General features: G+C 37.3%; 1 protein-coding gene across 6 annotated transcripts in view; it reads left to right on the top strand.

Annotated features, from left to right (window-relative positions):
- FBXW11 (F-box and WD repeat domain containing 11) overlaps nucleotides 1–11,672 on the top strand; it is a 174,895-nt gene extending 163,223 nt beyond the window's left edge. For all 6 annotated transcript variants that reach the window (XM_077137641.1, XM_077137640.1, XM_077137644.1 and 3 more), the window contains 4 exons: nucleotides 1,695–1,805; nucleotides 2,672–2,750; nucleotides 3,796–3,982; nucleotides 9,084–11,672. In XM_077137641.1, coding sequence (XP_076993756.1) covers nucleotides 1,695–1,805; nucleotides 2,672–2,750; nucleotides 3,796–3,957 — 352 coding nt within the window. In that variant the 3' untranslated portion in view covers nucleotides 3,958–3,982; nucleotides 9,084–11,672. The remainder of the gene's footprint in view (nucleotides 1–1,694; nucleotides 1,806–2,671; nucleotides 2,751–3,795; nucleotides 3,983–9,083) is intronic.
- Nucleotides 11,673–12,008: the final 336 nt, after the last annotated feature.

The raw sequence follows: 12,008 nt of genomic DNA, 5'->3' as shown, positions 1-12,008 counted from the left end.
AATCATGTATGCCCTCTGTACTCTTCCAAGATTCCCTCAGTGCATAAGCTTTTATAACCTCAATTCCTCCCAGGATGACTTAGTATTAGAGCTGCTCAGAACAGGGTAGATTGCTGCAGCCTGACTGTCTTCTGCTTTCCCTTACCTGTGTGCTCTTGTCTTCCTCTCTAACAGGTGGGAGTATACTTTAGCTTTCCCAGGACTGTGTTACAGAATCATCTACTCCTGTTTGATCATTTGTTTTACCTTTCTTATTCTTTCCAACACTCAGTCTCCTTGCTTTCTAATAATTATGACCATCCTTAAATGTTTTATTTCATGTTAAGAGCTTCCCTTAGTTATCTATTTGATTATCCCAAGTGATTTTCCCACTGTCCCAGCGCACGGTAGTAGCTTTACATAAGTGAGTATAACCTGGAGGTTTACAACCAAATTATTTAGTTAATATTTGGGCAGAATAAGGACATAAAAGGTTATTTAAAAAAATGACAACAGCAAAAGAGCTATAACTGCTGTAACTTAATTTAAGATAACATTAGAGTCAATTTAGAACTTGAATTTTGTTCTGTTCTGTTCCTCATACTTTGTGGTGATGCCTAATGTTTCAGCAATAAAAAATCCTTATTGGATTCTTTGCGGTTTTACAAAGAAATAATGTATAATGCTGTACAGTTTATAGAAGGGAATCCCTTTGGAGTCACCTTTACAGTGCTGAATGTGTCTATTCACAGTAGATTACAGAAACCATCACCACTGACACTAATAAGGTTTGCTGAGGGCAGATATGGTAGAATATTCATTGGATGTATAACAGGAGTTCCTGGTAGAGAGGCTGAGGAAAGGTCATTATAGAATTAGTTTGCTAACTTTGTTTTGGACATGCTAGTTTGCTGTGGATTTCTTTTTGTAAATAATGTCCAAAAATCAGTAGTAACAGAAAAAAAACCTCTCAACTCTAGAATTTTTATGCAAATCATATGCACAGAATGACTGGAGGTAGCCGCTGGATTTTTATTTCCAAGATGCTACATATACCTAGTGAGACTTTCCTACCCTGACTTTGTAAACCGGATAACCCTGCTATACAGTATGTATGAAGGAAGGAGTGTCTCTAAGCCTTATCAAGAGATAGAGATCAGTGTGCTGAGTCACTAGTTCTGACTTCAGTAGGCCTCACAGATTTCTGGCTGGAAGTGCTTTGGGTGGAAGCTGACCTTCCCATATGTGTTACCCCTCACCCCTGACCTTCCCCTGCACCCCATACTCATATGTTCTTTCTTCTTTACTGCCTGTAATTCCTTTCTCCCTGAGAAAATCCTTCCTAGACCATTTTGGCAACATAGTTTTATCAGTCAAGGCATCAAGAGAATGCCTAGGAACTAAGTAAAATCAAAGTTTCTTGTTTGCTGATCTTATTTAAATAGTAATACGTGCACATGGTTTAAAAAGTTTTGAATTTTGTAAAAGGAATTACAATGAAAAGTGAGGTCTCCTCCCAAGTTATTGCTTAGAAACACAAAAGTGCTTTAAACATACATATGTAGCTTTGTATGTGTATGGTATGGATGGGGAGTAAGATAGACACTGAGAATTCTAGGATGGTGAAAATCATGTATGGAGCAGATATAAAGAAATTGAGAAAAGTGTACTCTTGTGTGGAAAGTCATTTCACAGAGATCGGTTTTTCATTCAAGGCTATGGGATATCGAATGTGGCGCCTGTTTAAGAGTCCTAGAGGGACATGAAGAATTGGTCCGCTGCATCCGGTTTGATAACAAGAGGATTGTCAGTGGGGCCTATGATGGGTATGTGCTTCAGACTTTTAAGTGCAATGCTCTGACTGTATCAGGAGGAAAGAGAACTGCTGTATGTTAAACAGCTATATATGTGCCAGGTACTGTGCTAGCTACTTCTTCTGTAAATGGTGGATGACAGGCATTTCTCCACCTAGCTGGTCAGGTAAGGACACTCAGGCCCGGAAGGATGAGCAGTCTTCCCCAAAATGACACAGAAGCAGACAGCTTACGCTTTTAGACGCCTTTGTAAACTGAGAGAGTAGCTTAGTCTGTGGGGGAACTCACTTTGTCTTAGCACTGAATTAAGCCAGGCTTTCTTTTTTTTTGTCAAGTTAAAAGAAATTTCTTCTTTTCCCCTTTTGGTGAATTGAACAAATCCTCTAAATAAACCTCACAACTTTTTAAATGAGCAAATGGCAATTGTAAACCTTTCAAGATGACCTTATATATACCTCACAAACGGTTTAGTTGGTCTGTTTATACTCTTGTTATTAACTTTCAACGTTTGCTTGGTTTGGAGAAAGGTATCCTTGGAATTTCACACAGAGTTCTAGCCTCTATCAGCAGTGCCTCTTCAGGCCCAGGGAGCCCCTTGATTCATGAATTTGGTAACATAGATTATCAAGTCAGGAATTGAATTCACATAGTCTGAAATTGTTGTTTTGTCTCCCTTAAAATGATATTTCAAAATTTCAACAATTCTGAGAATGTGTGGGCCCTTATTTTACCAAAATCAAGTGTAATTGGTGTAATGAGAGGATACCCATTAGCTTTCATTGTAGGCAATACAAATGCACTTCTTTCTGTCAAAGAAATGCAGATATTTATAAAATTTTTGACTTTTTCATTGATCTCTTTCTCTTTTTCCTTTCTAGGAAAATTAAAGTTTGGGACTTGCAAGCTGCTCTTGACCCTCGAGCCCCAGCAAGCACTTTGTGTTTGCGCACGCTGGTGGTATGTGGTCTGTGGGGGTGGGAGTTGGTACCCGTGCTGGAGGATGGCCATCTCACATGTACCGTACAGCACTAGGAGGCTGGTGGATTTCACACCAGGCCTTCAGAGAGATTCGTTGTTGTGTTAATTTCATTTAGCTAACTTTGGAGGATTTTTGACATTTATATAATCAGGACCTCTTACCTAAGGAATGTTAACACAACTTAAAATACAAAAGCAAGCATCCTTCTTATCCATCCTATGAGTTTTTCTCAGTATAAGTATCTGTGTGATTATGTTATATTTTATTTTTTGTCATGGGCAGGCTCTGGGAATCAAACCCGGGTCTCCAGCATGGCAGGCGAAACTTCTACCACTGAACCACTGTTGCACCACCCTGATTATGTTATATTTTTATAACACATTTTTGTACTGTTGTGATGGAGTTTTCTCCAATCTGTATTCCGTAGATTAGTGCTTTGGATATTGACATCCTTTTCTTTTTATATGTTAATTTTATTTAAGCAATTTTATTATCTTATTATTTCTTATAGTCTGTTTGAATCTGTTGTATTTTTAGGAGAAAATCGTTTGAAAGTATTCATAAAATGTTCCTATTTTCAGAGGTTTTACATTTTATTTATAGTTTATCACTTCTTGCGTTGACTACAACATGCAGAGCTATAGTAGGGCCCTTCATGTTTTCTTCTTGGTTTCAATGGGAATGTTTCTAGTGTTTCATCATTTATTTTGATATAGACTGTGGTTTAAGATAGATATTCTTGGTCATGTTAAACTATCCTTCTGGTTCTACTTTTTACAGTTACCAAGGTTGAGTATTAAATATGATTGTGTACCTTTGTGAGATGATCACATAGTTTTTCTTCTTTGATATGTTTATGGGCCGGGATCTAGGATATAAAGCTTAATGAAAGAAAAAATCTAGAAGGAAAAGAAAAATATTTGTTCCTGGGATGAAGCACAAAGCTCTGTAAACACTGCAAATTTTTTAGGAAGCCTGTGTAAGCAGCTGCATTTTAGTCACTAAGCTATTGTAATTTCCTAGGAACATTCTGGACGTGTGTTTCGGCTACAGTTTGACGAGTTTCAAATCATCAGCAGCTCCCATGATGACACTATTTTGATTTGGGATTTCTTAAATGTGCCTCCCAGTGCCCAGAATGAGACTCGTTCTCCCTCCAGAACATACACTTACATCTCCAGATAACAGTCTGCACTTTTACCCATTTCAGGTGAGTACTTCCTAGTCTTTTGATTTGCTGATTGCATTCATGTTTCTCTTGGGGAGATTTTGTTCCTTGCTTTCCTCAGTGATGTGATCCAAGGTGGTTAATTTCTATTATGTCTGCCAACTTATGCAGAGTTCTAGTATATGGCAGATCTTACAGTCACATCAGAATAAGTTAAAAAATTGGAATCCTGCATATTGTCAGTTTTTCACGTTGATAGACAATCTGGTTCCTGTTTTCTAAAATGTTTTCCTAAATGGCTTCCCAGGGCATATCAGTTTAACATCCGTAGGTCCCGTGAACCAATTTGGGGGCTCAGAAATCTCCTATTTCTTTCTTTCCTGTCTTTCAGTACTGTCTTTTATTTAAGAAAGAGAATCACCATGAACAAAAATCTCAAAATTACCTTCCCTCCTCAATCCGTCTATCACCACCATTCCCTAGAAGATGAATCAACAAATAGGGATATTTGTTGAAAGGACCCCTAAAACACATTCTTCATCCATTAGGTCCCCGAGGAGCGCATTAACCTGTGTAGATTGAAAAAATATGTTTGCATCTATTTGTACTATTATGTATATATATGTCTGTAAAAATTGTTGTGATTAATAAAATTTGTATTTATTTTCAAACATGGCTTAATTATTAGTGGCTTCATATCATTCTATATTTTCTTATTCGTTCAATATTAGAAGTATAAAGAAAAGCCCTGTGCAGAATTGAGGAGTTTTTTTGATGAAAAAATTGGAAACCGTGATACCTAGATTACCAGATTACCATCTTTTCAGATACTCCTTATTCAAGATTCTAAGACCCAATAAACAGATCTCCTTTAGGAGATAGGGGAGAACAAGTTATAATCTGCAGGACAGTCAGTCTTACCCACCCCTGATTTTTTCTTTTTAACTGCATGCAAACTAAGAATGATTTTTACCTTTTTTTGTTGTTGTTATTTTTACATGGGCAGGCACTGGGAATCAAACTCAGGTCTCCGGCATGGCAGGCAAGAACTCTGCCACTGAGCCACCATTGCTCGCCTGATTTTTACCTTTTTTAAGTGGTTGAAAAAAATGATGAGAATACCATTTCGTGACAGAATATTATATGAAATTCAAATTCCAGTGTAACAAGGCCACATTTGTCAATAACTGTTTCCTTGCTTCAGTGACAGAGTTGAGTAGTTGCAACAGATACTTGGCTTTATGGTCCACAATATCTAAAATATTTACACTCAAACTTTAAGAATAAGTTTGGTGCTCTCTGGTCTTGTCCCTACTCCATCCATTAGTGATAAACGAAGGTTCTGCATCAGGAATGCAAGTAAGGTTTTTCTTCATGCCACCCCAGCTTGGATCAGTAGTGACTGGCTGGAGTGCCAGTCAGCAGGATTGAGACCCCGTATAGACTCCAAAGGAATGAGTGCCACAACAGGTTGGCAATATCTGCCTTGGCTGTGGGAGGCAAGCAGTGGTGGACTGTAAACCATATATAGCTTGCCCTTCCAGTCTCAGATAAGTTCATCCAGTGTCTTGTGATGAGAACCATCTCCCTTGCTGCTTTCTCTCTGGATAAAGTCTTTAAGTCAGTTGAAATCTCCTTATGGCAGAAGTATTGCATTTATTGAATGGAATCTTAAAATAGACATTATTATAGAGAGTTGTAGAGAAAGAGGCAAGAATCTCTTGAATGATTGCCTTCTTCCCAGTCCTCCAAAAAAGCCTAAGGAAAATATAGGGAAGGAGAAGTGAACCCAAATAAAAGCTGTTTTCCTTCCCTGTGTTTTCTTTTCCTCTTCAGCTCACCTTCAGGGTAATCTTAGCTCTGCCTTCCAAACTTTCTGTGTCACTGACTCCCTGTTGCCTTCAGGGTCAAACCTTAACTACTAAGATTAGCTGACGGGAGCTTCCTCATCCAGCTATTATCTTCTTTTCGCTCTAACCCCCACTCCCATCTAGTCTCCCATTACTCCTTCCAAAAATCCCAGGTTCCAGATTTTTACAAATGTAAACACCCTTGTAACTATCACCACAGTCAAGATGGAGAACATTTCTGTCACCCCCCAAAGTTCCGTTGTGTCCCTTTGTAGTCAGAGCCTCCCTCACCGCAGCCAAAGTGCTTTCTCTCTCTAGATGCCACTGTGGTAGGTACTGGCTACATGTGGCTCTTGAACCCTTGAAATGTAACTAGTGTGACTGATCAGCAGAATTTATAATTGTGTTTAATTATAACTTGTTTCAATTTAAATTTCAATAGCCACGTGTGGGTAGTGACTACTGTTTGTGGACCAGCATAGTTTTAAAAATTTTTCTACATTTAGGTCCTTGATCCATTTAGAGTTCTAATTTTTGTGTACGGTGTGAGTCAGTGTTCTGTTATTTTTTTATACAACTCTAGTTCTGGCATTGTTTGTGGAAAAAACTTTCCTCTTCTATTGAATTGCTTTAGCATCTATGTCAAAAAATCAATTGGCCACTTATCTAGTTATATTTTTAGACTCTATTATATTCCATTATCTGTATGGCTATCCTTTTGCCAGTACCACATTGTCTTGAATTACCATAGTTTTATAGTAAATCTTGAAATAAGATCTCTAGCTTTGCTCTTCTTTTTAATAATTGCTTTGACTATTCTGAGTTCTTTAGATTTTCATATTCATTTTTAAATCAGATTGTCAAATTCTATAAAGATGACTGCTGGAGTTATGATTTGGACTGCTTTGAACCAAATATGGGGAGAATTTCCACCTAAAAGATGTTGAGTCTTCCAGTCAGAAACGTATTATATTATGTTATAATTAGGTCATCTTCAGTTTCTTTCTGGCATATTTAGTAGATTAATTACAGAACATTGTAAACATTAAAAACTGGACAACTTTTATATATTACCTAAAGGTGCCCTGAAATAAAATCCCCTTGGTTGAGAAATGAAATTATGACCACCAGTGTCCTTTTTCTCATTGGCTGTGGTGAAAATGAAACTGTGAAACAGGCCCTTTTTCCCACCCCCTTTTTTGGGAACCTGAGAACAACTGACTAGTTATGATGCACAATTAGAAGTCAGTGGAAAAATCTTACCTGCTTTTTAAGGTAGTGGCTCTGTATACCTAGCACAAGTAATGAAACCCCAAATGTGTTTGTCTCTTCAAAGTGAATTACTTTTGACAATCCTGGCAGTTAACCTTATAGGTTTTATTGTTCTTTTCCAAATTCTTTTCATTATTGTAACATGAAAAAAATTATTACCATGTGATGCTGTAAGATTTATGCATAATAAGAAAAACTATCCCAATGATGATTTAACCTTGCAATAAAATATTCACCTCTAAAGTATCAGGTAAGAATATCTCCAAGTCAAGAAATATAACTATAATGTGTTTGCTGTGTCTTTTTAAAATTAGTGATTCCTAAGAGCTGTATGTACAGTAGCTCAAAAATTATTATTCTTAATTTCTTATTTCAAGATAATGTTAAAGTCATTAAGAAATTAGAAAAAATAGATGATCTCAAAGAAGAAGAAAAACTCCTACTCATGGGTTCATCACTCTTAACTCCTTTGTATATATCCTTTCAGGCTTTAAAAAGTAATGGTTTTTAAATACTGTTTTCCCTCTTTGTCATGAAACTGTTGTTTGTCAGCATTCCTAATGGCTGAGCAGCACTCAGTTGTATACCCTGTTGATAGATTTTTCCCAACTTTTAGCTATTATAAAAAAAAAAAATTAGGGCCATGATCATTCTTTTAGCTTAATCTTTGCCCCAATCCTTTATTACCTTTGAGTAGAAGTCTAGAAATATCTGGAGTGTCTGGTTTAAAAGGGATCATTTTAAAGACTTTTGAAGCATAGGGCCATGTTACCTTCTAGAGTTCAACTAGTTTATACTTCCACCAACAATGCTTGAGAGTGCTCATTTCTGAACTCTGGATATTAGGATTTGGGAAATAATTCAGATACTGTTAAGTATCCTTAATGGGAAAACAGTTATGAATGAAATATATCCTTCTTGAAAGTTTATTAGGATTCTTGATCTTCTTGAAAATTGGCAACCTGTAAGGAAAGTTACTTACCTTAAAAAAAAAACTTTTTTTAACCTTAGAACTTAAAAGTTTTTTTTAGATTTTCTAGGCCAATACTTTAATGTAGTGTGTGAAAAGGGTTGTGGCACATTAGCAATTAATAAACCATTTTAATGAATTATGACTTTGTTTTGATGAAATTTAGAATAGAAAATGTCAGTCTACATTGTACATCGAAATGATAAGTATTGTCTCCTAAATATTCTGTTTTAGATATGTTTGTATGTGTGTACATATTTACATAACAGGAATGAATTTAGAGCTTGTAATTAAAATGTTTCTGATTCATGGCCATGGTCAGAAAACTATGAAACAGGGCGGGCCACGGTGACTCAGCAGGCAGAGTTCTCGCCTGACATGTCGGGGACCCGGCTTCCTTTCTTGGTGCCTGCCTATGAAAATAAAATAAAATAACTATGAAACATTCAGTGACCTTTCACCCTGTATTATGTTGTCCTTTTATTTACTATTTATTTAAAGAAGAAGACATTTCTGACTGTTAACATTTTTAATTTAGAAGAAATTATTTATTAGTTTTATGTATTTTTGTTTCACGGTGTGTATGATAGATGAGGGCTCTTGTGAGACTATGAGACAGACCCCTTATATGCTCTGAATGTTGCAAAAGATTATGGTAAATGTAAAGTCTAATAATCAGCATATTTTGTTATGTGTATATCAGTAGCCATGCTGAGAGATGACAGGTTATAGAGTTGGACCTCTCTGTTAATTTCCACTCTGTCACTTACTGGTTGACACTTTGAACTAAATATTTAACTTTTCTGAGCCTCAGTTCTCTTATTTGTAAAGTGAGTGTATTAATGGTTTCTACCTCACAAGGTTTTTGTGAGGTTTAAGTAATACACTCAAAACAACTGGCAGCTTCTATTTTTTGTTGTTAATTATTTGAAAATCAATAATTTGTTATATGTACACATGAATGTGAGTGCATGGATGGGGATGGTGAGTGGTGTGTATATACCCAGATCTAATGAAAATATCCCATCCATACCCCTTTGCTATTTTTCAGGGTTTCCTAGTCTTGAACTACTGGCTACATGGCTACCAAATGCCTAAGGGAGTTCATTCACAGCTGAGTTATGAAGCTGGAATTGGTTCTAGATGCTGGGTAGATGCAAAGCAGCCTAACTCTTCAAGCACCGGCATTTCTCACCTCCGATTCCCGGCCTCTACTTTGAGAAGGATACCTTAGCTTCACTGACTTCCAGTAGAACAGAAGCCCACTTTCCTCCCCCTATCAGTGAAAAAAATCTAACGCTTCAAATGTAAATTGTTCATATAAAAGGAACGTACAGTTTTGATTTATGGAAGTAAATCAACTTTCAAGAGAAGACTTGGCCTCTAATTTATATTGCTTTGCACTTTGGTCTGATATTAAGGAACAGCATTCTTCTTCAGTGAAATTTTGGGTGCCAAACACCTACCCAGAATGTCCAGGGCTTGCTTTTTCAGCAGTCAGCGTTCTGCTTTTGACCGTCGTAAGTCATTATGAATTCTGACGTATGTTAGGAGCATGTTGGACAACAGAAAAATCTCTCTGGATTGTTTGAGTAATTTTTGGATTATACTTCCTTTCTGTACCAATTTATTTTAATTTAAAGAACTATAAATCAGGTTATATTATCTCCCATCAGGTAATATAGCTCTTTTCTTTTATTAACTGTTCTCTGTACCCCAGCCATCTCCTGATATTTGGTAGAATAACACCTTTACATGTGTGCTTGCTTCCTAATTTAAGATACTGTACCCACATGTAGATATAATGTACATAACAGTTCAACCTCAAGGTTGCCAGAATCAGGCCTGTACCTGAGACACTAATATGGAATGTGTTCACACTTGGCCATAGGCTGGGCTCCATGACCTGATGCCGGGACTGATGTGGATCACCTAGGACCCTTCCTGCAGTATTCATAGGGTGTTTTTATTTTGTTGTCATTGTGTGTGTGTGTGTGTGTGTGTGTGTGCACGTGTTTTTAATGAGAATCTTGTTTTTAAATGCAATTTCTGAAATTTAACACAAAGTGTTTTATTTGTTGTGCAGTATATACAGTAGAGAGGTACATTAAAACTTCTTTGTTGTTGTTCTCTTCCTTGGAAGTACTCCTGAGTACAAGTGGTCACGTCCTATAGTATTCTTTTGGCCTCACTGTCAAAATCATTATTCCATACATTATTGACCTTGGGAGGGGATGAACAAGGCCTGATTAACTGGGTTTTCCTAGGCTAGAATCAATCCGTGGATCCTGGCCTTCCTGTAATAACCAAAGGCTGAGGCTTGGCAGGGCATAAGCAAGGCCTCCCTGAGTGTCCGAGCCTGTCTTCTAGGTCGTTCTGTTGAGAGGCCCGGCATGAGGGGAAGGGTACTTTTAAGTGTGTCAAAGCTTCAGGCTCACGAGTGCCAGCCAGCTCATCTCTGGTGTCACCTAGTGCTGTGGCCAGTGGGTGCTCAAAGTTCCTGAGTGCACCACAGCTGGAGAGTGTGAAAAACCCATCACCGTGTCCAGACACAGGGAAGACACTGTTGGCACTCCTTTCTCCTTGTTTAATCCTAGGTTTTGATTTGTTCCTTGCCATTGTTTCCAAAGATCAAGGAATATCAATAACATTTTAAAGGACCAATAAACAACCTCCTGTTAATGAACCCTCTGCCCGTGGAAGCACACCCACACTACTACAGGGAAGGTCACTGGGCTCAGTTTTGTCCTTTGTGTTGAAAACAGTGTGGGGATCAATGTGTGTGTATGTGATTTGTTACTGGGGTAGCTTTGCTTTTTAGGTTTTCTTTTCCTTTTTTGTAATTCATCCTTCCCTCCCATATGTCACCAAGTTCATTTTTGTTTTTGAGAGGTTGAATCTCAAAACATAAAAATTAAACCTCCGTTTGTAAGGTGGATGTTTGTAAGCTTGACCATGGTTGAGAAAGTGACTTAACTTTTACCATTCTTCATCTTACAACTTTAGTAGCAAACTGGTTAGGAAAGCCCAGGCAGGGGAAAGGACGGGTGGGGAGGGGAGGAGGCAATTCTGAAAGAATGGATTTCTTTCTGTTGTTGTTTTTGCATGTTTAATATAGAATTCCTCTTTTTCCTTGGGAGATCATGGCCTTTGAATATGCACACAACCCTTGAATTGTGCCTACTAAATTATAGCAGGGGACTTTGGCACCCAAGGAATTCTGACCTTCTGGGATTATAGTAGTAATTCCCAGCTGTACTCTGGACTTTTTTTTGTTAACCATGATTGAGCAACTGTAAATTACTGCTATATTAATGTTTTAAAGCACTGGGATAGTCTAATTCTAACTTGTAATTAATTATGTTTGCCAATTATCTGTTTGAAAGAACTTTGTGTCTGAACAGCTATTGAAACTGTTAAATTGTACAGATATTATTCATGACAGCTTTGTACTGTGGAATGTGCTTAATAAAAAACAAAAAGGTTGACCTTTGCCCAATAAATTGCTAAATAATGTCAATAAATCAAGTACGAGTATTATGCAGTACACCTAATCTGGCTTTATGCAATTGTTACTTCAGCTACTAATTCAAAGCCAATACTCCTAATAAAGTGTTGCAATACTTTCATGTTCTGTTAAGGAATTTTTCAAAGAAACTGTTTTGTGCTATCAGTAATTCGGTGACATGTAATCAAAGTTTATAGAGTAAAACACTCATCTGCTTTGTAAAATGAGGTTGAAGGCAAACTGCTTGCAGTCTATAGGACTTAGCATAAGATTATGCAAATCCAAGATGTAGGGGTCTTTTCCTGAAAGGCGTCTTTAATCACAGGAGCTGGGGGCTAGTTCAGAACTCTTTCTCTGCAAATCTGCTTCCTATGCCTATTTAGTTGCTTCATAAGTTACTGTAAAAATATGTAATGGCCCCTTAAATGTCCTAAGGACTTCCATGTGAGAGATGTGAGAGTGGTGAGG

The sequence above is a fragment of the Tamandua tetradactyla genome, chromosome 20 (genome assembly GCF_023851605.1).
Source record: "Tamandua tetradactyla isolate mTamTet1 chromosome 20, mTamTet1.pri, whole genome shotgun sequence".
NCBI lineage: Eukaryota > Metazoa > Chordata > Mammalia > Pilosa > Myrmecophagidae > Tamandua > Tamandua tetradactyla.
Note: the sequence above shows the minus strand (reverse complement) of the source record. Positions and strands in the feature narration are given on the sequence as shown.